Source organism: Patagioenas fasciata, chromosome 1 (genome assembly GCF_037038585.1).
Source record: "Patagioenas fasciata isolate bPatFas1 chromosome 1, bPatFas1.hap1, whole genome shotgun sequence".
Classification (NCBI taxonomy): Eukaryota; Metazoa; Chordata; class Aves; order Columbiformes; family Columbidae; genus Patagioenas; species Patagioenas fasciata.
The window spans coordinates 69,955,716-69,983,242 of record NC_092520.1 but is presented as its reverse complement, the minus strand read 5'-3'; the positions used below and the strand labels follow the sequence as shown (position 1 = coordinate 69,983,242).

At 40.1% G+C, this 27,527-nt stretch overlaps 1 protein-coding gene across 6 annotated transcripts; it reads right to left on the bottom strand.

Annotated features, from left to right (window-relative positions):
- Positions 1-153: 153 nt before the first annotated feature.
- Positions 154-27,527, bottom strand: CD47 (CD47 molecule). Of its 6 annotated transcripts, none has more exons than XM_065829424.2 (11): positions 27,372-27,527; positions 23,580-23,930; positions 19,923-20,012; positions 16,511-16,612; positions 15,612-15,704; positions 14,975-15,070; positions 11,769-11,861; positions 10,265-10,296; positions 7,914-7,938; positions 7,238-7,265; positions 154-2,564 (listed from the first exon to the last, which is right to left on the bottom strand). In XM_065829424.2, exons 1-10 carry the CDS (start codon positions 27,415-27,417, stop codon positions 7,240-7,242), a joined length of 954 nt encoding a protein of 317 aa, XP_065685496.1. In that variant the 5' UTR covers positions 27,418-27,527; the 3' UTR covers positions 154-2,564; positions 7,238-7,239. The 6 variants fall into 6 exon arrangements, with proteins under 6 accessions (XP_065685496.1, XP_071664553.1, XP_071664539.1 ...); XM_071808452.1 differs by lacking the exon at positions 27,372-27,527 and adding an exon at positions 26,625-27,074; XM_071808438.1 differs by lacking the exon at positions 27,372-27,527 and adding an exon at positions 24,360-24,432.

The window sequence follows — 27,527 nt, the reverse complement described above, 5'->3', positions numbered from 1 at the left end:
GCCTAAGTAACACTGAGAACATTCTTGTACACCCAGTGAGTAATCTGGGGGGAGAGAGGGTGGAAAGGCAGGCAGAAGAGCAGCTGTGACTATGAATTTGTAGAAGCAGTTACAGAAGCTCAACGCAATAGCAACAAGAAAATCTCTCACAAAAACAACTTAAAATGACTTTATTTTTTAAGTAGATTAGCACACTATTTACAAAATTGTTTCATGTTTCATAAATAAAAACATTTTCTTGGGTAAAGATGATAGATCTATAGATATTTAAAATGTCTATATATTTATATATACACACACACATACGTACACACACAAATGGAAGCATACAGTTATGAACAGCTTTGGTTTCAAATTACTAGTGGGAATGGGCTGGGTGTACCAATGACTTTTTAAACTCCCGCTTTTAAACCTGTACCTACAAGAAATCCGGAGCAGAGCCCTTCACGCAACACCAGGACGATGGGTTTCTTCCGGGTCTGGGGGCAACTGATTCTGCAGCCTGTACATGGACACCGAGCTCCTCAGGTTTTGTCAACACCTTGTATCAGCTCAGCCTCATCCCACAGTGACACAAACAGGTTCTGCTGCAGTTAACTTAAAGCTATTATACATAATGGCTTTTATAAGGCAGAATAGGTCAACAGAATTCCAGTTGGTTTGCTTTTTATTCCTCAACTGCTCAATTCTCAACTTGCCTGAGGCAATCACTAGCTATAAAGAGGGAGCTCTGCATGGTACATAACCAGGTAAATTCTTACACTGAATTGTTAATGGAGATTAATCTCCCATCTTTAGGTAGAGATTGCTGTGATTATGGAAAAACCTGTATCAAAAGATTAATATATACGAGCTCAAATTTTCTATGAATACGCCCACTGATAAACTTGAAGGAATGAGAATAAGTGTAAACCATATGTGCTGCTTCAATGTTTTTTTCACATGAATAACCCTCTTCACTGTGGCCAGTTCCACTGATTTTAGTGAGGGCTGGACTATGGGTTGCTTCAAGTGGTTCAATCCTGCAGCCCTAGCAAGAGGACAGTTAATGAAAGTAAATATTGTAAACTCAGATACCTCAATTTTATTTTGTTGAATTCTTGATGCAAGGTGTCTGCATCAAGACTTGGAGCTCAACATGCAGACTTGAATCTCTGCAACATGCACCCACAACATGGATATGAACATTAGTTTGTAACATCCAACTCTGAGACTTGCAAATTACTCAGAATCTTTAAAAACATGGAATTTATTACATTATTGTTTGGCAATAGCTTTCCAAACAAAGTTTTACATTGTTAGAAGGAGAAAACCTTGTGTGACTTTGAAATATATTAGCTTAGTAAAAACAGGAGACAGTGACAAGATTTCTACAAAGTATACATAAAGTCCAAGAGAAGTCAACTGTATTGGAACAACTCTCAAAACAGTTGTAAAATGTGGTAAAATCTCATGGAAAGTGCAGGTCCTAGAAAACTGAATTTTAACTGTGCCACTTACATATATACAGAAACTGAGCCTCCTCACTTCTCATCAGCTTCTCCTACTTACTTTCTATTTTATGTATTTGTGACACAATGAAGCATCACAAAGTTGGGATAGAAATGAAACGGCTCCTTTTTTTCCTCATTCAGGAAAACAGATCTTAAAGCTCTGTCAAAACCACACTCAAATAGGACAACTCCTATTTTTATGAAGCATCTGTGAGTTTCACAAATTCACTGAGTTAAGAAAGCCTGAAGCTGCTTCCAGTACCACACACTGCACAACATGAACACGCACAAAGAACCACATTCAGCACAAAAATTACCAGCTGCTGGGCTCCATAATTCCAGTGCTGCATTAGGCTCCAACAGCTGAGCAGTTTCTCATCAAAGACGATGGAAGAGGCACCGAGAGCTCCCTCACTGGACTAAAATATCAGCCACCAGAATGCACACTACTGTCCAGAGAGAGGAATCCTACTGTTTTGTGGAATCAGGAGAACTCATTTAGTAACTTAAAGAGAGCTGGGGAGCAAATTCTGTATTTATGCAACTTTGTGTATAAGCATTTTATTTATTTTTTTTATAAAAATTTTGCTGAATGTCAGAAAAGATGTATTTGTACAATCTCTACTTCCTGCTTGTATCCTAGACACATGACCATACCTTACCCATGCACACAAATAAAGAAAACAATAGTCTAAAAGGTATTGCAGTCTTTGAGCTGAACAAGCTCATTATCAAAGCAGTGACTAATGATAGTTTTTGAAAATAATACCACTAAGGATTACTGCAGGGAGACCCTGTAGTGGGCAAACAGTGCTTTTTATATTCTCACCCTCAACCATACAATATATACCATTACAAACAAAAATAAAGATCACATGTGGGCAAACACACATGTTCCTCGCTACAGCTGCTGTGACTATATATAAAATTACATCATTTATATCAAAAGCACTTTTGCCACACATGCAAAACAACTTGTTTCCTGAATTTCTTCTCTTTGAGTAGTGCATCTTCAAGGCCACGGTGTATCAACAGCGGTATACTTTTCACATGTCACAGAACTCTTCACTTCTGGGAATAAGAAAGAAACGGAAAAGAAAAATATTGTTTGGGAAGAGCAGCAACATTTTGTACTGACTACTGAAGTTACAGCTTAAAAAAAATTTATATATATATATATATATATATATGTTTAATTTCGATCTTTGAAAGCACACTCAGCCCTCAAATCATGGAAAAGAGTGATACTAACAGCAAGTGATGTTTCAGCCTCTCCCCAACAGAAAAGTGAACACTGTCTTAGAGCTCTGACTAATGAACTGGAATAAGCTGCAGCAGTTCCCAGACTTGACTGTCCCACCCATCCTGTCTTTATCCACAGTCCTGGTCTACTTTCACATGTCATTGTGTAACTAGTGTGCTTCAGCATCTGACTAACTCTCCATTCTGTGTATGAACTTTCAAGGGAAGGTTAAGGTAGAAAGCAGGCAGAGCTTAAAAGGTTCCTGCCTCCGGCTCACAAGTCAGAGCTCCTGCCTTTGATCTGTAAAACATTCTGTTATTTTTAGGATCCATTTTTCAGGGTAGAAAAAGCAGACTTCTGATCCTACCCCAAAAGTCAAAATAAAATGAATAATTAGTGATTTCTGTGCTTTTGGAAGCTCTACCTCAGCACTAGAAGAGGAGGCAGGGTTTTAAAAGCCCAAGTGAGACCCAAGAAGAAACAGTCAACTTACTTAAAACTGGATCTCCAAGCAAAACTCTACCTTGTTCTTCAGGAACATACGGTAACTGTATTGATCCCATCCTTATCTCCCTTCTGGTCAGTGTTGAGTGCAAGAGACTGGCAAATACTGATTTTTTTTCCAGATCTCAAACCACTGCCTTGAAGAAGCCATAGCCACTTCTGAAGCAGGACCAACCTCCCACTCCTCCTACTTCAGATTATACTAACTGGTATCCATTGCATCAATGCAGTTGTCCTCTGTACTGCAAAAGTGCATGGATTCCTATTGGTTTAGAAAATAATCCTATGGCATATTTGCATGAATCATGTAGCAGTCAGAAGTAACAAACCTAGCAGTACGTGGTATTTGTAAGGAAGTCTGTTTTTAAAATCAACTGATTATACTGTTTTCCAGTTGGGGCTAACTAGTACCTCATTTATTGTCACATTGTCAATTCATGCCTTCTAGAAGTGGCATGATATTAAAATATTTCAAGTAAATTAAAAGATTTAGAGTGACCTTACTCTTTATCCTGACTAACAAAATGTTGTAATTTGATGCAGGAGTACTATGCAAAGGGTGTAGTGACACCTCACAACAAGCTTGTCCAGTCTCCAAGAAGAAATGGAAGTTCCAGGAGCATCAACAAGTGCTCTTTTATCCTACTCCCATGAGAAGCAAGTACAGCCTTTGAATCAAAAAGAATCAGTAAAAGACTGTTCTCATTTTCAAACCTGAGCATCTAATCTAAAATTTAAGCTCTCCAATGGAAGCAATCTGGCCAGGCAAACAGTGTTATTCTCCTGATGGACACGAGCTGCAGGAACCAAGAATCTTCACAGACTTGGTCACCCACTTTAGGTACCAGTCTGAGAATTTTAGGCCAATTAATACGGACCCTCCCATTTCATGGCTTAATATAAACTAGGACATATAGTCAGTGTTGTGGTCTTACAAAATAAAAAAAAAAGCAACTACAGTGTATTGAATATTGTCCAGGCATGGATGAGGAGCAAGTTGAGAGTCTATGGGTAAGAATTAAGGGGCAGGCTGGCAGGGGTGATACTGTTGTGGGTGTCTATTATAGGCCACCAGATCAGGGTGAGGAAGTTGACAAGGCCTTCTACAGGCAGCTGAGAGCAGCCTCACAGTCACAGGCCCTGGTTGTTGTGGGGTATTTTAACTTCCCTGATGTTTGTTGGAAGGACTACTCAGCCAGCCAGCCACAGTCCAGGAGATTCCTCCAGTGCCCTGACAATAACTTTCTGATGCAAATGGTGGAGGAGCCGACTAGCAGAGGAGCACTGCTGGACCTCATCTTCACTAACAAAGAGGGTCTGGTTGAAGCAGTAAAGGTTGAGGGCTGCCTTGGCTGTAGCGACCGTGAAAGGGTGGAGTTCAGGATCTCAGGTGGCAAGAACAGAATAGCAAGCAGAGTCACAACCCTGGACTTCAACAAGGCAAACTTTGGCCTTTTCAAGCAATTGCTAGGGGAAATCCCATGGGCAAGGCTGCTTGAAGGTAAAGGGGCCCAATACAGTTGGTTAGTGTTCAGGAACCGCTTCTTCCAAGCTCAAGATCAGAGCATCCCAACACGTAGGAAGTCAAGGAAGGGAGCCAGGAGACCTGTGTGGTTGAACAGGGAACTGCTGGGTAAGCTCAAGTGGAAGAGGAGAGTTTATAGACCATGGAAGGAGGGGCTGGCCACTTGGGGAGAATATAAGGCTGTTGTCAGAGGGTGTAGGGAGGCAACTAGGAAAGCTAAGGCCTCCTTAGAATTAAACCTGGAGAGAGGTCAAGGACAACAGAAGAGCTTTTTCAAATACATGGCAGATGAAACTAACACCAGAGGCAATGTAGGCCCACTGATGAATGGGGTGGGTGCCCTGGTGGCAGAAGATACAGAGAAGGCAGAGTTATTGAATGCCTTCCTTGTCTCTGTCTACTCTGTCAGAGGCTGTCCAGAGGAGCCTCGTACCGCTGAGGCTCCAGAGGAAGTCAGGACAATGGATGAGTTTGCCTCGGTTGATGAGGACTGGGTTAGGGAGCAATTAGGCACTCTGGACATCCATAAATCCATGGGCCTGGACGGGATGCACCTGCAGGTGCTGAAGGAGCTGGCTGAGGTCATTGATGGACCACTCTCCATCATCTTTGCCAAGTCTTGGGAAATGGGAGAGGTGCCTGAGGACTGGTGGAAAGCAAATGTCACTCCAGTCTTGAAAAAGGGCAAGAAGGAGGACCCAGGTAACTATGGACCAGTCAGCCTCACCTCCATCCCTGGAAAGGTGATGGAACAACTTATCCTTGGTGCCATCTCAAGGTATATCAAGGATAAGAAGGAATTGAGTGTACTATCAGCAAGTTTGCTGATGACACCAAGCTCGGAGGAGTGCCTTACATGCCAGAAGGCTGTGCTGCCATCCAGCGAGACCTGGACAGGCTGGAGAGTTGGGTGGGGAAAAATCTAATGAAATATAACAAGGGCAAGTGTGGAGTCTTGCATCTGGGCAGGAACAACCCCAGGTTCCAGTATAAGTTGGAGTATGACCTATTAGAGAGCAGCATAGGGGAAAGAGACCTGGGGTCCCACAGGATGACCATGAGCCAGTACTGGGCCCTTGTAGCCAGGAAGGCCAATGGCATCCTGGGGTGGATTAGAAGGGGGGTGGTTAGCAGGTTGAGAGAGGTTTTCCTTCCCCTCTACTCTGCCTTGGTGAGACCACATCTGGAATATTGTGTCCAGTTCTGGGCCCCTCAGTTCAAGAAGGACAGGGAACTGCTGGAGGGAGTCCAGCGCAGGGCAACGAAGATGATTAAGGGAGTGGAGCACCTCCCTTATGAGGAAAGGCTGAGGGAGCTGGGTCTCTTTAGCCTGGAAAAGAGGAGACTGAGGGGTGACCTCATTAATGTTTACAGATATATAAAGGGTGAGTGTCTCGAGGATGGAGCCAGGCTCTCCTCGGTGACAACCAATGGTAGGACAAGGGTAATGGGTTCAAACTGGAACAAGAGGTTCCACTTAAATTTGAGAAGAAACTTCTTCTCAGTGAGGGTGACAGAACACTGGAACAGGCTGCTCAGGGAGGTTGTGGAGTCTCCTACTCTGAAGACATTCAAAACCCGCCTGGACACATTCCTGTGTAACCTCATCTAGGTGTTCCTGCTTCGGTGGGGGGATTGGAGGAGATGATCTTTCGAGGTCCCTTCCAACCCCTAACATTCTGTGATTCTGTGATCCCAGCATGAAGCACACTTCAAACCAGAAGAAATCTTAAGTTAGGTCAGGACACTGTAACGTACATCTTTGTCTACAATATTTAGTAAATCTTTAAACATCAAGCATAACCAAGGGGCAGAAGCCACAATGCACCTTTAGATCTTGAAGGTCAAAATTCAGGTTTGTAAAAAATAAGCTGAAGTTATTTAAACAGTTCTTAAGCTTTGTTAATATGTGTTTCAGTTCTGTTTGTTTGTAAACACTGCTAACACTAAAAAACATTGAGTGAAGTCTGATTGGAATATAAACAATTAACAAAATCCAGGGAATTTAAATGAAGGCGTAGAGAAAGTCTACTTTTAAACCACTACTCTGTGAATGTCCATGAGAGATCACCAATTTAATTCAGAAGAAAGGCTTAGTTATATTAACAAAAAAACCCAAAGCAAACAAACAAAATAGGCAAATACAACAACCCACCACCAACGAAACAGTTAAAATACTACATAAGCATAAAGAAAGCATACAAACTATTTGACTTTCCGCATTTGATCAGAAACATAGTATTTAATAATTCTGTCTCACTGACTCATCCTCTTCACTGTTTAGGAATACAATGTATTATACAGAAAATATGTATTCTTTCTTTTCAATGAAACATAATTTGAATAAGAAAAGTTTCTGCACTGAAACCTGTCCTCCAAGTTTCATCCTATTAGCACTGGGTAACTCTAAACATCAAAATCCCCAAATACACCTTAATTAAAATAAATATCTGGAGATACATTTGGACTTACCATCATTCTAACATCACTCCTTTTGCATCTTTGAAAGCAAGGCAAATGGATTAGTAATGTGCCAGACAGCAAGAAATGCTTAATAACTAATATTCAGATTAATTCTAAAATCTGGGTTAGAGCTTGCTACTACTCAGCATGCCGATTAGTAAGCAGAATAGCAAAACAAAAAAATCCAGAGCCATCCCTTTCTCACCATACATTTCCCCATCTTAAATGCTATCGGAGCTTCCCAACAGCATGGTAGGACTTCCCCAACCCAAAGAAATATCAAAAGGAACAGTGTGACAAGGATAGATTTTTGCTGTAATCATGAGTATTTCACAAAGATAAATCCTCATGAAGAGGAATTAACATCAAGTTTCAAGACCTGTGCCTCTTAAAAGTTGGACTTTCTGCAGAGTGAAGAGGGTAGATATAATATCCAGAGATATTAGTCTGTCCTAAAACAGTAAACCAATGCCACAGGCTAGCAAGAACAGTAGCATAGAACAGAGGGTCTGGAGCTGCAGGCATAATTTCATCCAGAGATCAAACTCTTTCTGACTCAAGAGTCACTCAAGTTGACATACCAATCTGCCATCTCAGTGCTGTTGTACTGAGAACTACAATTATTTCGTAACCTTTTGCCATAATTATTCTCTTAATTAGAAGATAAGCCTTGAATATCACCTACCATTCAGTGGTTCTTCTACAGCTTTCTGCAAAACATTTAAAAAATATACGTATGTATAAAAAGCCTTCATGTTTACTTTTGGCTCGCCACAGTTAAATTACTCTAATTGACATATACAGTAAGTAGTGATTCTACAAAAATGAAGAAAGCTGAACATTAATAAAATTAATGACTAGAGTTCTTAAAAAAAAAAAAAAATCAATCGATAACTGCATTCTCCAGACTATTTTTTCCCCACTGCAAATTTTTCCTTGGATGAAACACCTCTAGGTGGCAGCAAAAGGCATGCAGATTCTACTTTTAAGCTCTGAAAGCTAACTGATTATTTCTGTGATTTGACCAATGGTTAGTAATAAAGCAGCATGACTGAAAAAAAAAAAATAGTAGCCAAGCAATTAAGTGTAATCTCCTCAAAAGGGAATACACCGCAGCTGGGCATTTAGTCTGGTAGACAATAATCAGAAACAACACACACACAATCTACAGAAACATAAAAAAATAAATCAGTAACTGGTTAAGATGGCACCTTTTCTCCCTCAGACTAAAGAAAATATCAACCCTTGTTTTGTAAGCATGCCCCAGTGTCAAAATTAAGCACTTAATCACGATTAAGTTTTTCATAGTCTTTAGATTACACAGAATCAAAGTGTATTTTCAAAATTACTTCATGCCTATTTACAGCCTCAAGGTACAGCTATATATGCTGAACGGCCCTTGATGGAAACAAGCAACATGTTAACATGCTTGATTTTCCACGAGGTCTTCCCAGTACTTCCATAAGTTCGTGGGCACATATTATTGTCACCTGCATTCCTCTGTATCTGACCCTCCACTAAATGCAGCTGAAAAAAATATAGTTTTAGTGGATGAGATTTCCAATGACATCTACATTTTTTAAATTTCTTTCGATTTCGCTCCTGTTTCCAATTCAGAGAGTAACATGGTATTCACTACTACAGAACTGTGTGGCTATTTCTGTATTTGTCAAATCACTGCTGGAGTATAAAACCACCTTGTGAAGAGAACAGGTCATAAAGAGAACAGAGTTCCACAAAGGATGTTATTTAGCATCTTGGTTTCCGTTCCAAAGCTTATTTTCAACCAAAAGCTACGTGACAAAAAAACCTCCTCTTCCCCGGTTTGCTTCCATTCTGGAAGTAAACATTAGCATGTTAGATGAAGACTGCATTTTCAAAGAAGTATATCTGTAATACACTTTTCAGCTAATTTTCAGAATATAATGAACTTTGTGAATCTCTCTCTCTTTTTTTTTTTTAAACTCTGGGCACTTAAATTCCTTCCATAATTAAGAGGCCAATTCTCTGAAATACTGTTCCTTAAAACAAAAATGGATGAGAAAAAGCAAAGGAAAAAAGAAGAAAATCTCTTGTCCTAACTGTTGTCAGCTCTCCTGCCCCACCATCTTTCTTCAACAACTGGGTCTCAGGCTGTAGACTGAAGAGGAGACCTGGAAACTGTGTCTCAAACACCAGCTGCCAGTCAAGAAATGGGATCACTTAGTATTTCCCATGCTCCCCTTCTGTATGGAAATGTTAACTTTTATTTTACAGTTGTGCCTCTTTACTTGTTTCTGCAAATCTCCAGGAATCAGGCAGTTCACATTCATGGATCACAAGAAAGCACTACATAAGCGTATGAAAATCACTGTTTTAGGAATGATTACTCTAGAATTTAAAAAAACACTGACCGAAGTGTTCTTTAAAACAAAAACAAAGTGCTTTTCCATTTGTTCTGTGTGACCTAAAGACAGACACTCTGCTTTCAGATCATCTCATCAAATTAAGGAGCATTATAGAAAAACAGGAAAAGGAAAAAAAGATCAAAGCTATAGCATCCATGTAGCTGTGAATTCAAGAGAATATCAAAAGGTTCTGGTGTAAAAGACCATAGGGAAATAGACACCTAAGTCTTTGTTATAAGCCACCTAGGTAACATAAAAAAAATAAAAATCAATGGTATTTTGTACTCAATGAAAAAGCATTTTAATTAGGGTGGACAAAAGGTCTTTATAATCCATGTGAAAGAGCACTTTGTAAAAGAACAAACTTCCCTTCCCATCCACCACCTTTGTGTGACAGCCCTTGAAACTCCATCTGGGCACAACAGTCAGAGTAGCGCTTGGGTAAGGGTGGCAATTACAGTACTAGAGACACACTCAATAGGGACAATGAAGACCACCAACTCACTGAACATTAGACATCTGTTACACAGCCAGAACTTTTGCTTGCTACCAACCTGGTCTGAATTCGAACTAGTGAAGAAAGGTTCAGTATCTCACTACAATCCCCTGAGCCATCTAGTCACCCCAAATTTATTAATTTTAAGCTTACCCCTGGACGAGGATGATCTTTCATTCTGGAACCTAAAATAATTAAAAAAAAAAAAAAAAGTGACCAGGCAGATGAATAGATGTCATGACCAACTGAATAAAAATACCTACTGATAAAATTTGGCACAGAGTAGCAAAACATAAAATTTAAGCATCCCCTGTCCAAAACTACTGAATATTAACATGATGATCTGTAAATTCTTAAAGCCTCTAAGCACTCCTCTGTTTCAGAACTGAAGAATCCTGTCACGTACAGTCTGTGAATTGTTTCACTCACGCATTCAGCTCTAAAAATGAATTATGCTATGCACTATTCTTTGTGCTTATTTTGGTGCGCTAGAATCTACCCCAAAGATCACATTTGACTTCTTCAGACAGCACAATCAAACTAAAAACTCAATATTTATACAGACCATTAGCACGCAGCATCAAAACCATACATACAAGGGCCCAAAGTCAGTAAAATTACTTTTATCATTAAAAGGCTTGCTTCACCTCTGTCACATTTTTTACTCATCTTCATCTATCTCAGATATCAAATATTAAGCCTTCTGCCTTAATTTCATCTTTAATGGAAATCGTCCCTGTCTCGGGGTCTATTATGTCTGACCATGCCCACACGTGGTGTGCAGGTACTAAACCTCAAGACTTCCTAGTTCAGTGCAGACTGGTGGGAGCACTGACACATGTCAGCTCAAGCCTGGAAGCAATATACCCTCAATCACACGGTTCTGCATCCAAACCAACAAGCTGTTTGAGGGACCTTCACACACAGCTTGAAACAAAGTCACTCTGCTCTCACACCCAAGCTGTGAAGTCCGCATAACATTATGCTGTGGCGTGCCAGCATTGCAATCACATGGCATTGCTATGGTTCTTTTTCTTAATTAGCAGGCTTGACTGGCTTATATACCTTTAAATCTCTCATCTTTTTGAGATCTGAACAAACCAGTTTCTTAAACAAAGCTTAAAACTAAGCATAAGATAAAATAAAATTCACTAAAATTAAAGGTGTGCATTCAAATCACTCTTATTTTAACCTGACTCTAACCAACAGAGATGACTAGGCAGATTTTGATTCTTTAAATTCATATTTTGATAAGCTTTTGTTTGCACCATCCTGTAACCCACTCTACAGAATCCCTGAAATCCTTTTGCACTCTTTGTTCCAAGCTTCAGCTAGACAACTGTGTAAATGCAGAGCTTCAACAGCAACATCCATCCACAGCAGAAACATTCTTACTTAAGAAGCCTGTCTGTGTTATCTCAAGACAGTTTATGATGATAAGCTGTAAATTTCTGTACTCAAGATTTCCCATAGGCTCTATGAAACAAAGCCAATATATACAGACAACTTTTCAGTATTTTTTTGAAGCTATGTAATTGTGAAATCACACCTTATGTTCAAATAAGCCGTGTCTACCTTTGAAAAGTACAATAGAGAAAACTGCTCTTCCGCATACTTAAGCACTAAAATAGAATGTGGAATATTAGGTGCTACCTACCTGTAATAAACACGTAAGCCATACTAATGAAATTTGCACTAGCCATAATAGCTAAGCCAGCAATCACAACAGAACCATGTAGCGGAGGACAGGCTGTTAAAACACAATAAAAGCAGTTGTAACACCTGATACAAGTAAAACCAAAAATTTTTCAGATACAGCTGTATACTAAAATAAATTAATCATGTTTGGTTTTATCAGGCTTATTTCTCTTTCAAAGCTACCCCAGAACTACTTCTGCATCTTTTTCTGTGCATATTCTTTAACAACAGAGGCATTTACTGATTGACCCTGCTTAGCTGTACTATTCTACTGTAGTTTAGCTACTCTGTCATTCACCACAACTAACAACATTCTTCCATTAATTGTTTTTTAAACCTAAACTTACATTTTCAATCCCAATTGTTTGAAGTGCAATTGCATTAGATTACAGAATACAATACTGATAAAACAGGGTAAAAAAAACGGAAGAAGAGAGAAGATTATGTAGGTAGCTCTGAGTCAATTTCATCACACCTAAAAGAAATTCTCTGCGTTTACAGAGATATCACAGAGGAGGAACTAGCTTTATTTGGTTTACAGTAATTCACTTTTGAAATTCACCCAGAGAGAAGCCACTGGGTTAAGATAGTTAACACCAGTGCCTTCAGTATGGTCTAACCAATTAACCATAGAGGATGATTACCTTTTTTTATTTCCTGATGTAGAAAAGCAATTGGATGCAAATGATTAATAAGAATAATTAGAGCAAGTGAGGAGCCAATTTGGAGACGATCTAATGCATTCATTTCCTCCCACCATCCCAGTTTTCCTTTTAGAACTCTTTTTTCCTCCACTAATACGTGCAGGGATCTGGAGTGGAGAAGGAAGGGCTTTAGCTAGCCATAGTTCACCACACTAACTCCTTGTTCTCTGATCTTTGTTTCCAGGGACTGGAAACCATCACACCTACCTGTGAGCTCAACCTACGATGAGTTATTTCTACTGACACTTATGGATCACTGAGCTAACCTTCCAGAGATACAGGTAACATGGATGGCCGGGCCCAAAGAGCTGTTGTGGTGAATGGAGCCAAACCCAGTTGGTGGCTGGTCACGAGTGGTGTTCCCCAGGGCTCAGTACGGGAGACAGTTCTGTTTAATCTCTTTATCAATGATCTGGATGAGGGGATTGAGTGCATCCTGAGCAAGTTTGCAGATGACACCAAGTTGGGTGGGAGTGTTGATCTGCTCCATACAGAGGGATCTGGACCAGCTGGATCACTGGCCTGAGGCCAATTGTATGAGGTTTAACAAGGCCAAGTGCCAGGTCCTGCACTTGGGTCACAACAACCCCAGGCAGCGCTACAGGGTCAGGGAAGAGTGGCTGGAAAGCTGCCTGGCAGAGAGGAATCTGGGGGTGTTGACTGACAGTGGCTGAATGTGAGCCAGCAGTGCGTCCAGGTGGCCAAAAAGGCCAACAGCATCCTGGCTTGTAACAGGAATAGTGTGGCCAGCAGGACTAGAGAAGTAATCGTGCCCCTGTACTCAGCACTAGTGAGGCCGCACCTTGAGTCCTGTGTTCAGTTTTGGGCCCCTCACTACAAGGAAGACACTGAGGTGCTGGAGAGAGTGCAGACAAGGGCAACGAAGCTGGCGAGGGGCCTGGAGCAGAAGTCTGATGAGGAGAGGCTGAGGGAACTGGGGCTGTTTAGCCTGGAGAAAAGGAGGTTGAGGGGAGACCTTATCGCTCTCTGCAACTGCCTGAAAGGAGGTTGTAGCATGGAGGGGGTTGGTCTCTTGTCCCAAGTAACAAGTGATAGGACAAGAAGAAATGGCCTCAAGTTGCACCAGGGGAGGTTTAGATTGGATATTAAGAAAAAATTCTTCACAGAAAGGGTTGTCAAGCATTGGAACAGGCTGCCCAGGGAAGTAGTGGAGTCACCATCCCTGGAGGTGTTTAAATGGCATTTAGACAAGGTTCTGAGGGACATGGTTTAGTGCTAGAGTTAGGTTAGGTTAGGTTATGGTTGGACTCGATGATCCTGAGGGTCTCTTTCAACTGAAATGATTCTATGACCTGTGGAAAGGTCACCCTGAAAAACTAGGGAGATTTTCCATTTGAGAGCAAAATAAAAACATCTCCCATTTTGGATTATTCTAGCAGATCGATGCTTTACTAGAAATCTCCCATCAGTTTATTTTACGTTTACATTTGACAACACTTAAGGTGTCTCTTATAAACATTTCCCATAAATACAAAACAATAAGAAAAAAACTCAAATCGCAACTCCACTGAAAGGTCTATCATTTCACCCAGATTAGACAAGCCTCTAGAAACAACTTCCAAGGTAAATAGTTTTTCTTCAATCCCCAACCAAATGAACGATTAAAATGAAGAAGGTCTCCAGGAAGCAATAAGTCAGGGGTGTAAAGTGCTTCAAACGAACACAAGAATGTATCCTACTACACAATACACTGCCAAGGATGTCTAGTCCTAAATTCACCCTTTTCTCTGCTGTGGGGTTCTTTAGTGAGGGCAGGGAGAGGGGACAGCAGGCAGGGGACAAAGGGAGGGTTAGAGGCAGGTACCACTGTGTACTGTGTTTAGTTGGTGTTACTTTACAACAGTGAGTGTTTTCCAGTGCCGGAACAGAATGCCGGCCGCAACCAGACTTAAAACAGTCCAAGAACACTTCCAAGATTACTGCATTTGCCTTCTTAGGCTGTTTCAATGGTATTTATTTCCCAGCAACTCAGCTATCAGTTGCATACAAGTGGAGATTAACAAGGAATTTCTGATTTGTTCATTAAACATGAGAGAATTGTTATGACTCTAGTTTAGCTTCTAAATACCCTAGGCCTCACTAAGAATAACAGAAATAAAGGTCAACATTGATTTTAGGCGACTCTTCAGGGCACTAACTGTTGCAAAAATAAAACAATTAACTTTACTGTTTTGTTTTGGTTTTTTTAAAGCAACTGCTCATAAAATGCAGTCATGCTGGATACAGTCATACTAACGAAACTCATATATGTAATACTGCCTTTGGGCTATTTTTCTTTCACCAGATAAAAGAGTGTTAACACAGTAGTCCTCAAGTACATTCACAGACGTTACTTGCTAATACTCAATATAGTGAAGCCATTTCCACAGCATTTTAATGTTAAAATAAACAAATATCAGGTATAGACAAAAGTAAAAAGACATTTTCGCAAATTGCTTACCTGAGACACACAATGCAAAACCAACCACAGCAATTATGTAACCAAGTATTTGAAAAAATATCAGAACAAATGCTGTTGGGGGTAGGCTATCGAAAACTGGGAAAGAAGGACAGAAAAACAGAATCGTAAGTTTTGTAAGAGATACAAAAGGTAGCTCATTCACATAAAGTTAGAAATCAGATTGTCCTAAATTCCAAGCTCAGCCAAACAGTGTGATAACAGAACTCGCAAGTCACTCAGAGCTCTTCTATGTACACACACATACATATAAAAATGTATGTATATATAAATAAAATTATAAATAAACCCTAAGTAGAAAAAATGAAACACACACATTCTGACAGCTAGCTATTTGTCCCAGTCAGAAGATACAGGAAGGAAGAGCAGGAACCACTTGGATATCCTACCCTAAATCTCATTTTTTCAAGCAGATAACTTATACTTCTTCCCTGAACCAACTTAGCCAAACAAACACAGGTTAAACGTTTTGTTTTGAGACACTGGGAAGGTCAGGAATCTAGGACTCTATTGTAGCATCTACTTACAAAAATGAAAACAGTATGTAGATTATGTGGGGGAAAGAAGTTCAGTTCTTCTATCAGTACATTCTTGAGGCAGTGAATAAATAAATACTCACCAATTCCAAACATAAAGTATTGAAGCGGTACCGCAATCATAGCAGGGACTACAATTAGGCCAAGACCAGCTTGATTCTGTGCAGCATAGCCATCTGCAAACGTTGGTATGGAAATTAGTAAAACAGAAATCCTTTATTGGAATAAAGCACAAGGCAACAAAAGTAAATCATTAGTATTACCAATTTTTTTGGGTCCAGAAAAAAAATCCCACATCACGCATTTACCTATATTACAATCTCATACAGTTTACAACGACTGGGCCCAGCCCATGCAACATGATATAGACCTTTTCCATCTCTTCTTCCAGCATCTTGATGTTTTAGTGCCTTTTAAAAGTATTACAAACTTATAAATCAAGCTATCTATTTCCTACACATCTGCAAGAGGTTCAGGTTACTATTATCCACATATCTACCTATTCTGACATTTCCTTGGGATCTTGCCTGTGCTCCATCCCCTACTCACAAGGATTTCCCATACATGACAAATACTTGTTAAAATGGCAGCAAACACAAGCAAAGCAGCTTTCTGGAGTAATACACAGCTTTCAGTGACTAAAGACTTGTCTCCCCTAGATCAGAAGAAACCAGTGAATTCTTGAAGGACAAAGGAAGCTCACCAGAAGTACCAGAAGTCACTCCCTAGCCCTTTATATTCACCCAAGGCAGCAGGACAGAAAACAGAAAAAAATGTGGAGTCTGTATCTCCTTATGACCATTTCAGGGCCTGATAACTGCAATGCTGTTTCTGTTGTATTCCTTAACTTTTTTTTCTTTTTTTCTTTTAAAATTAGGAGATGACAATTAATAGGTGGTACAAACTTCCACACTACTGCAGGCAAGAGATTCATTTGTGCTCTTATTCCCTTAAACTAGGCAGGCAATTTTAATACACTTACCTTGGGCAAAAAGAACAGTGCCTACAACAGCAGCAACTATGAAGATGACACCTGCTACAATAATTCCCGTTTTCTTCTGAGGTTCAATTTCATATTTTAATGCTTAAAGATAAAGAGAGACAGAGAGGAGAATAATCAGACATACAGATTCTCTCACTAAAATACAGAGCTTTTATGACTAGGACTGATGTCCTAAACAAAGAAACAAACTGCTAAAAAAAAAAACAAACACAAAACAAAACAAAAAAAAACAAACCGAAACAAAAAAACAAAACAAAAAAAACCCCACAAAACAAAACAAAAAAAACCCAAAACAAAACAAAAAACCAAACCAAAACAAAAACTCTACATATTACCAAGGTTTTATTTGTTTCCATTGTTAATATGGCTTACTCAAATAAATGAAACCTGTCATTGGTATTCTAGTCAAATTCTTAATTCCACTTTCTATCCAATTCAGGTGCTATGTTATCAAATAACTCTGGGACATGGTACAGGTTAATTCCAGTAGACGCACTACTGACATTTAAATAAGAGATTTGGAAATTCCAGGTTTAATTCTCTTCCCCACGACACTGTGTGAGCTCAGACGTATCACCTCCATCCCCAAGGCAACAGGGTGATGTTTCCATCTCACCAAAATGCTTTGAGGATGAGTAGATATGGGATAACCTACATGTTCAGATGCCACAGACAAGACTAATTTTCAGTATAATTGCACTGCTAAATAGCTGCCATCTCATGAATGGTTGATTCCAGTGGAGGGTTTCAAAGCAGCAGCACTTTAGTAGTCTTCGAAAAAGAAAGAACAGTACAAATAAAACACCACAATCAGCCATGCTTGGTTTTGTTTTATACACTGCTAAAACTAAGACACAAAAAAGGCAGCTCACGCTCCAAGCTTGAAAATTAATGGACAGACAATCTTGATATATGTTGAAATTGGTAACCACAAACAGAGAACAAACAAATACCGTAATTTCACAAAGAAAAACAAGGAGCACATACGGAATTAACATCCTGTTATCATGCACTGTGCTAGGACAAAAAACATATCACAAGAATACAGTAAATATTCTAGAGGGTATGTATGACAAAATCTCTAATAGCATCTTATCTATGAAAAGGTTACAGAATACTCTCTTGTTATTAAAATGTTATCTGTCATTATATTCACATTGCCTAATACAACAAGATCCCAGTCATACTTTCAAGTACTACCATCATTTAAACCAAAAACTTATTTGGAATAGAAGTCATAGTAAAACTTCCTGTATACTTGTACTGGAAATTTTTCATATTATAAATATGCTAAATATGGAAAGCAAGACACAAAGGCAAAAATAAGTAGTGGATAGACTATACTTAAATCCTAAAAGCCAATCCTATAAGCTAAAAAAACTCCAATACTCTACCTCAAATCGACTAAAAAAAAAAAACCAACCAACCAACAGAACAACAAGCCCATCATGCAACAACAACAACAAAGCCCCCCACAAAACACAAAACCAAGAAAACATATATTCTCAAGTGTTACACAGAAAAATCCAAGCCCAGTTTAACAAACTATTTAAAGGTATACTATAGCATTGTTGGATTCACAGGTTAACTAAACCAGTTCAAATTAAAGGAAGAAAAAACAACAACAAACAAAACCACACAACAACAACATCACACACAACAAAAAGAAACAGGAAGTACACCCACATTTATTAAGTTAGAGGTAGCATGATTACTTTTCCCTACAGAGGTCACAGATCTCACAATAAAGTGTGGAGATGCAAAAAATCCAAGGAGGCTTAACCTACTCCTGTGAAATGACAGTGCTTCTCCATGGATGTATGCATCTTATTTCAGGACAATTATTACTTTCTTATCAAAATGCTAAAAATGTTAAAGTTCTGCTATGAATGCGAAGCAATGACAATTCCTTAACATATCAGATACTCCTAAACCATTATAAACAATAATGAAAATCAGTGATCTAACACTATGGAAATAAAATAATTTAAATATATATATATTAGTTTTCAGCCTCTGACCATGGATAGACCTTTGAAGAGTCACATACCACTTTCAGAGGTTCATAAAAAGGTAATAAAGAAAATTGTATCTAGATGGTTGTATATGTATATGATTACTATGAATCACTGAGTGTGATTTCTTTCCATTACTTATGGACTCAACCCTAAGCACAAAATTTTTATTTTTTAGAAGTCTACAAATTGAAAAAGGCTGAAAAAAACTCCAAGACTGATGTAACAAATGGCACCACAGGGAACCATCTGAAAGACGAGGACATAAAGCACGCTCTACTTGCATAGATGGTGGACACCAGTGTATGAAGAACATCTAAGGATGTCTGACACTGGTCAGTGTATTGCCTCTAAAAACATTTGACAAAATTATTGATGTTGGTGTTAAATTATAACTCGGCCAGTGCTAAAAGACGAATGAACAGTTTTACATCAAGAAAAGAGCACCATCCTTCTCTAATATAGATTTTTTTTGACCATAAAATGAACATGTTTCGGTTTCTAATGATTCAATAATGTCATGGTGAACTAATGGTGAAGAGCTTCCTTGTTCTAACCAATGACAGCAGACATCATTAATTATCCTCTACAAAAATTACACACACGCAAAAGAGCTCATAGTTTGCAACAGTACTGGCAGTAGAAACATCACCACATGGCAGACTAGCTCTAAACACAGACACTTCAGGCTGTGCATCAGGCCTAAGAGGACATACAGCTGCTAAAAATCTTAACCCCAGAAAGCAACTTCTCACCCTCAAGGAAACAAAGCGGACCGGCCCATATCCCACTGCTTAGGGCTCGGGCACCTACAACAGAGTGCCAGTGTCCACACAGCCTAACTGTGGCACCACGTGGCACCTTGAAGCCCCAAAACATGCTTCTTTTTGATGAGGTCATGTTTTCAGTCCAAAGGCCCCAAACTCTACAAACGCTATGGCAGACTAGCGTTTTCGTAGCTTGATGCCAAAAACGCATGTTAAACGTCCTGAAAGGCTCACTGAAAAGGAAATGGAAGACCATGCAGTGCACAAGGGTGTAGCTTGGTGCACTCTTATTGACAAAGCCTGTAAGTAACAGTGCTTATTAGGATCTTGAGAACTGTATATGAGTTAACTCTCTTGTGGTGTCGTCAGCTGATTCATGCCAAAAGCAAGTCCACAAATGAGCGTAAGTGACACAGCGTGGAGGATCAGAAGAGGATTCCAGAGCAAACCAAACGCCAGGTTATTTGACAAGCAGACGTACTACCTCTCCGTGGATTATCTGGATCAATTCTATGTGAGCACCATCTTTCATCTTACACAGATGCCCTTACGCACGCAAGTGATTTTAGAACAAATCAACAATTGCAAAGAATTAGAGTCAATACTTACCAATAAAACTGAACTGAGCCGAACAGAAAATAATAACTAATAACAGCAACACTATGATGATAGCACTTTCCACTAGAAGAAACCATGGTCCTAGAGAACAAAGAAAGAAAAATGGTAGGAAGAAAACGAAACCTCAGGTTATTAGCTTTACATTTACTGCTCTTTTTAGGCTATGCTCTAGATTGCTCAATCCTGTATGTAATAGCATTAAGAGTGATAACAGGCTACAAAAGCTATGACTTCTACCTATGTGATTTTCACTCTGATCCTGTGTGCCACAGTCTTTTTTATAGTATTTCTAGTTACCCTAAAATTTTCCAAACAGGAGGTCTCGGCTTCCACTGCAGCAGAGGATATGTTTACGCTATTGTCTGGCAGTACAAGCTGGTTAGCTTGTGGCACTACAAACAGCACAGCAGATCAGAAAATCAGTGCATTCAGGCTAAGCAGGGAAGATATGAGAAGTCCAATTTGATGTTCCTCCAGTTATTCTATTCTACCTTCAACTGCTGTAATTCCTGAAGAAATACAGAGGTGTAATAAGGAATACAGTAGGTAACCTAAGTGAGATGGAAACACTGCTTTGTTAACTTTAGAAATCACACTTTTTTTTTTTCCTTTAGGTCTTTCCACCCTCATCCATTTAGCCTTTCTTCCCCTGCATCTTGGATGCCTTAGGCAGTTCAGTCACCCATGCTGTAAGACCGTGTAAGCCATCTTCCAACATAAAATTCTGAAAACATCTCCACTGAACTAGAAAATGTAGCTGATTCTTGCATTTTGGCTCATAACTTCATTTAGACTCACTCAGTGGAATCCAAAGTCTCCATTTCTTATATTATACTTGCCACCATTCCTCTGCCTGCACAGTTGCTTCCAAAGAAATTTCTCATCTTCAGTTTAGATGCATATTCCTTGCACTTACCCTCCATATTTAAAAGTTATATCTGCAGCTCCAGAAACATGGAATTAAGTAGCAATACCTCATAACTTCCAGTGCCAAGCAAATACCTTGAGTTTTAAAATCACAAATTCCCCTCTTCCCCTTCCTCTCCTCCCAGAAGAAGACATTGTGGTTACATATAAACATAAGGCAATCACAAAATACATTCAAGATAGAGAAATGGAGGAATATCTCCCAACTTCCTTATCACCAAAAGAAGTAAAATTTAACAAATTATTTAAAGGAAGGTTTTTTGCTTCATTTGCATTTTCAAAAAAGCAACTAAAATTGCATAGTAATTTCAATGCACAGTTGCCATTCTCTAGATACGCCAAATCCTACAGGCAAATCCCAGCGACGCTGTTCGATGCAACTGAGAATTATCAATGACCTGAAAGCATCTGCAAACAGAGACTCTAAAGCAGTTTCACGTCCTCTGCCATGTTTCCAGATGACACCAGCAGGTGCTACAAATTGAAAAAAGCAGCCATGAAGCCTGTTATCTGCCAGGACTTTAGCATGAAACATGGAACCACATATGGTCCAGTCTTAAGAGTCCAAAGCAGTTACTGTATGGAAACGCTTGCAATACTGCTGGAACATGCAACATGCAAATAAGAGAAACAGGTGAACACATTTTCCTGGTAATACATTTCCCTTACTCTGGTGCTTCATAGCAATAAACTCCTGACAAAAAGTATTCTTTTGAGAGCCAATATAAGGAAGTCTGTTCCAAACTAACAAGAGAGACTTCTGGACATTGGGAATGGGAGAAGGTGGGGAGAAGAGTGGAGAGAGGAAAGGGAAAAGGGGAGAAAAGAGGGAAGGGGACTTCACAGTCATTCTCTGTGAAAATAAGTGATCAGGAAAGAGTGTGCGCAAAGACAAGGGGACTAACATGTACATCTTGCTCACTGTGCTACCCACTTCCTATGTGAATCCAGGAATGATGTAAAGTGAGATGGAGAACAGTTGGCTCTTATAAGACTATCTTTGTAAAAGCATCAGTTGGAACATATTAGTAGTGACAGCATGAATTCATCGCTCAGAAATGACAGAGAGAAGTCTGGTACAGGATTTCCATTATTCACTAACTCTTTTCAAAACTCACTTGCTACTCTTTCTTCTATTACCTTATACCTTTAGAATACTGAGGAACAAACAACAAGAAAGTATGCAGAAGAATTTAAAGAGAGAATAAGCAACTGTTTTACCTTCAAGCTAAATCCTCAAACAAAAGACTAAGTTTGACATTTTCTAGCATATACTGTCAAACCTAATGTGACCTCGCAACTATAAATTCTTCACCCACCACATATGTCCTTTGGTGTTGGAGTATTTTCCTCATCTCAACTGACAACTAGAAAACGAAATTAGAAAAATTACATCAGCTTCCTGCTTTGTAGTCTTTTTATCACTTTAAAAACTCTAAACACAGAAAGTAAAAACAAAGCAATAAAACTTGCAAATGGGACTTGATTCTACTATATCCTTAAGCTTTGTTTGCTCTTCTAAAGCTTAACACTGAATAGCAAAACCAGTCTAAAAATGTTAAGTGAGGAAGAAGTTACAAAAGAAGGAGGAAAGCTGCCTATACTTCTCCCGCTGGTTTTGCAGTGTTCTAAGAACCAAATGATTCTGTAGCATCCTCACTCTTTCAGTGGCTGTGCGCCTCCCAATCCATTTCAGGATCACATTTGTTTTGCAGTGTATATAGGTAACTCGATAATTAAATACAACTGTGAATTACACAGATGTTGCAGGAGGACACAAATAACATCTATCTGAGCTTCACAAACACTTCAGCGACAAACGCAAAAACTAAGAGCAAAACCATCCTAGGACAATTCTACAGTCCACACATAACACTCCAAGTGCTATGCATTTATTCAGTACTTCTGACAAACCGTGCAGAAGTGAGAAGCAAGTCTCCTGTGCAGAACTGATAAACAGTACACACATAGGTTCAGTGAAAATACTAGACAGACTGCACGTGTACAGCAGATCTCATTATTCAACAAGTGAGGTGCCAAAGCACATGGGCTGCATCTGACAAGATACAGTAAAATGGCTCACTAAATGAGAGATTAATCACTTAGTCACCATTATTTTAGTTCAACATATCTTCTGAAGATGACACTTAATGCTAGACAACCATAACAAGTTACCACCTAGCAGAAGCATTTTCAACCTCACCAGAAAACTGCCTACCTTCAGATCAAGTTTTAGAGCTCTTGTAAATAATTAGTTTGTTCTATCTGTAATTTTTCCAGCACAACTAAAGATTGCAAGATGTAATTTTTCAAAGATGACATCTCTGCAGCCACTGTGATGGATATACACATCTCAGTATTATAAGGACATTAGGAATATGTTTCAGTATGCAATGCAAGAACATGAAGGTGCTGAAAATATCACTGACTATACAATCTAAAAGATGTGGGAAAGCATGGATTTTACCATATTATACAAGTGATCTTCAGACATTATTACAGAATGAAAAAATGTGTTCAGATCTTTCCCACAGAAGCATTCCCCTATAACTTAATCCAAAATAACTCATATTGGCATTTAAGTTAGAAAGCCTGGATGCTGCATTTTTTGTGTTTTCAATTTCAAGTAATACATTATCATATTCACTATTTTTCTCTTTCCTGTAAGATTTTGCTTATTTTCTCTCCCAACAGGTTCTAAAACAATGGCAGGCAACTCACCTGAGCTGTGTCTAAGTTCAACTCTTGTTTCTCCTTCTCTGTTTGATTCTGTTACTTCACAACTGTAATTGCCAACACCTGCCTCTGCACTGATAAGCGTTAGAGAGGCAATACCCTTGGGTAAATCCTCCTGAGACGTTAGGTTAGCTGATGGGACCGTTTCATCTCTCAAAAACGCCTGTTTTGCTCCATCAAAAGAAAAAATTATTTTTCCTTGTTTTTTCCACGTAACAAACATGACTTTTATATTGTTCTCCTTTAGATTATTCACGTAGCAAGGTAAAGTGACAGTTCTATTACAGTCAGTTCTTTCAACAACATCTGGTCCGCTAAATGTCAACTGGGCAGAACCTATAAAGGAAAAAGAAAATTGACACATTCAGAATTATTTCTTAATATACAAGTCAAGAAAGCAAAAAAAACACTACAACAGCTGACTTGGGAAAACAAAACAAACTCTCCTGCAAAACCACAAAAAGACAACCATGCTTTAAGGGAGCAACAAAAGAAGAAAAAAAGGCATTATTATAATCGTACCACAAACTCTATACACAGATTTAGCCACTCTCACATCCATTTAATGTATAGATTAAAAAAAATTATGATAGTTTGTGGTAAGTAATAAAACTTTGGGCTGCCACTTACATGGACACTTCTCCTAAAATGCCATACAGAGATATACTGCATTAAGGCCTGGTTTCTACAAAGCATACATATAATATAATCACATATTTTCCCACTGATGTTCAAAATTTTGCTGCTGATCACACAGGTACCTACAAAAGGAGGTCCAGGTATCATCTCCAAACAAGTATCCTTTACAGTTTGTAAAGGACATGGTAAGAATAAAAACTACTTTTACACTTCTGAAAGAAGGCAGGCAGGGCAGCTTAGCCAGCATAACTTTGTCATTTGTTCCTTCTCATCACTGAAGGTGGAGCCAAATGCCCATAGGTTAAGACAGTTTCTTGCAAATCCTCTCTTTTCCTTTTTCGATGAAGCAGGTGCATGCAAAATAGCATACATTAAGTATGATTATTAATTACTTAGCATTTGAGTGTACACACAATAGAACTGAAAATGGAAAATTAGTAACACAAATGCCCTGTATTATAAGTCCTTGTGATTAATGCTACTAACAACAGAATTCAATGAAGGAAACAAAAAATCACCACCACACAGAATTATGTTACCACTGCTGGTTTTTACCATTTCTCTCCCATAGCACACCACAGTTCTAAAATAGCAGTACTGACTGAACCTTGTTTCAAGAAAGACCTAAATCCTATGTTGAAATTTCATCTGAAATGAAGACCCATCCACCAGTTCCCGAGAATACCAAAAAAATCAGTATTTAAATTACATCAGGAACCAGAAGAAAGAGATTAAACTAACTTGACTGCAATATGACAGCTTTCAATCCCACATTTTCTATATTTTTCCTTGTTTGTGTGAAATAATCGTAACTTAGTTTAACAGCTGTCCTAATAGGCATTGCTCCTTAAGTCCCAGTAACATTACTTGTTCAAAACGTTTGACTATATCCACCTGATAAAACCAAATATGGGAAAAGATAAGTACTGGAAAACAAGACCGCAACCCCTAATACTGTAAGCATACAGACTTGCAAATCAGAGTAGCTCCAGTGACTGCAGAGGAACTACTGGCATTCACATGTTTAATCCAGCTCAGAATTGCGATATGATTCAAGTCAACGAGGGGAAAGGGAAGAGACAAAAAAAAAAAAAAAAAAAAAAAAAATCAGTAAGAGTTGTGCCACTATTTGCAGTAGCTCAATTTTTTCCAAGTAACAGTCTCAGGTCAAATTTAAAAAGCACGGATCCTTGAAACATTGCTTTAATATTCTCACACAAGTCACTGGATTACTATTGAATATCAAAAGCTAAATATGCATTACGCATGACAGCACTCAACAATGAAGGAAGAATTATTGCCCATTTTACTCATTGTGTTGCATTTTTAAGCTGTACCTCAAAAAAATAAGAGTAACAAAAGCAGAACAAAGGGAAACTGTACCCAAATCCCAAATCATACACTAATGAAAAATAAATGCCCACAATTAGAAGCCGCAGTGCTTCAGTTGTTCTTCCTGAAATAAGTTTTCCTTCTGTTTAACACTACCTCGAAAAGGTTTCTGAGTTTGGGGTGTTGGGCTTTGGGGTTTTTCTTTTTCTCCTTTAGAGCTAGCACACACACACTTCTTAGGAAGAATTTATCCTCTGCTGACTTAATCACTGAGAAAGGTTATTTGCAACTAAAGGAAGCAACTACACTTCCAAGTATTTACCAAGCAAAGAAATTAAAACAAATGGATCACGACTTCCTCATGAGTATAAGCAGAGAAAGGCAGGGAACTGCAAATTCCTGATTGCTGTTGTTTAGACTATGAGAGCTGGCATATTTTGCCTGAGGCCAATTAAGAAGTACTCATGTGAACTGCTCCACCAGCAGAGTGCTGGAGAAATAAGAGCAGGCTGCAGACAGGCACCAACAGAAGCACGCAAATATTTACAGGTCTTGTCCTCTGCAAATCTGACCACTTTAGTAGAAGAGGTTCCGTGGCTTCTGTCTCACTAAAGGGACTACGATCTTAAAGTTATCACATAAAGGCGACAATTTTAGAACCTTAAAATAAGCAGCTGGCGGGGGCGTGCTTCTGAAGAATATGCAGTTGTGAAGCTGCCACAGAAAGGTTGTTTCAAATTATATATGCAGTGCAAATTCAGAAATACTGCACACTAGGTCAAAACTGGCTAAGCTCGGCACTTGCACCTGACGGACACCTGCATTTCTCACTGACTACAAAACACGCCAGGGCACTCAGCATTTAAACTGCAGGAACTCAGACAGGAATTTAAATACTAGCTTTAAACATGCAGGTTTGGATGTGCTGCTTATGGACTGCAGAACTACCTAGCATTTGCACCACAGTGAAAGGGTAATTTTTTTAACTTTCCCTCCTCCCACCGAGTTTTTTCTTGGCACACAGAAGAATAACAAGTTAGATTGCGAAATCTCACTTACACACAATGACACCCAAACATTTTTGAGATGAGGCAATGTCGCTAACCCTAGACCCAGTACAGCAGACGACCAGTTTGAACATCATTTCTTCAAGAAAACACATGAAGCTACGTTGCCCTAACGCTACCAGACGCGGGAAGATGAAGAATTTTGGCGGCTGGTCACGGCGTCCCTCCTCTCCTCCGCAACTTCTGCAAAAATCAGCCCATCCCCGGGCCCGGGCAGGGTGCGGGACCCAGCCAGGCGCCGGACCGGAGGAAATCCCCCCCGCAGAGGATGGCGAGCGGCAGCTACGCAGAGTGCAGTCCCACACACGCCCGCTGCTCGGCAGCCGCCGGTGACAGAGCCGGGAGCTCCGGGCAGGGGCATTGCGAGCCTCCGCGCTGCGCGGAGTGAGCGGCACTCCCCCCGCAACCGCAGGGCGGGTGGGGGCCGCTCCGCTCGCCCCGAGGGACGGGCCGCCTCACGTCAACGTGTCCCCGGCTGCCAAGGCGACACCCGCTCCTCCCTTTCCCGCCCCCCCACGGCTGCGCGGGTCAGGGGAGGCGGCTCTGCCCTCCTTCCCTAACAGCCGCACACCCTCCCTCGCTCCCCGGCGCCTCGCCCCGGATACTTCCGCGGGGCGCCCCCACCGGAGCTCCGTCGGAGGCGGGGGCGGACGGGACGTGTCTCGGGCCCGGCTGCCGCGACCCCAGCCGCAGGGGTGGAGACGACGAGGGAGGGAGAAAAAAAGCGGCGACAACTCACCGGCGCCCACGGCGCTGAGCAACACCCAAGCAGCCAGCAGCCACATGGCGGAGCGGCGGCGGGGAGTGCGGCCAGGCAGCCCGGCGGCCTCAGGAGCTGGTCAGCGCAGCGAGCGAGCGGGCTGGCGGGCGCTGCCGCGCAGGGGGCGGGACGTGG

Bases quoted from the DNA above. Each gene is read 5' to 3' on its own strand.
- CD47 (XM_071808452.1), bottom strand. From the start codon at position 26,727: ATGTGTTTTCTTGAAGAAATGATGTTCAAACTGGTCGTCTGCTGTACT. The intron at 20,013-23,579 runs GTGAGTTGCCTG...TTTGTTCTCTAG, and splicing joins TGAACTTAGACACAGCTCAG to GACCATGGTTTCTTCTAGTG. The intron at 7,266-7,913 runs GTAGGTGATATT...TTGCTTTCAAAG, and splicing joins TGTAGAAGAACCACTGAATG to ATGCAAAAGGAGTGATGTTA.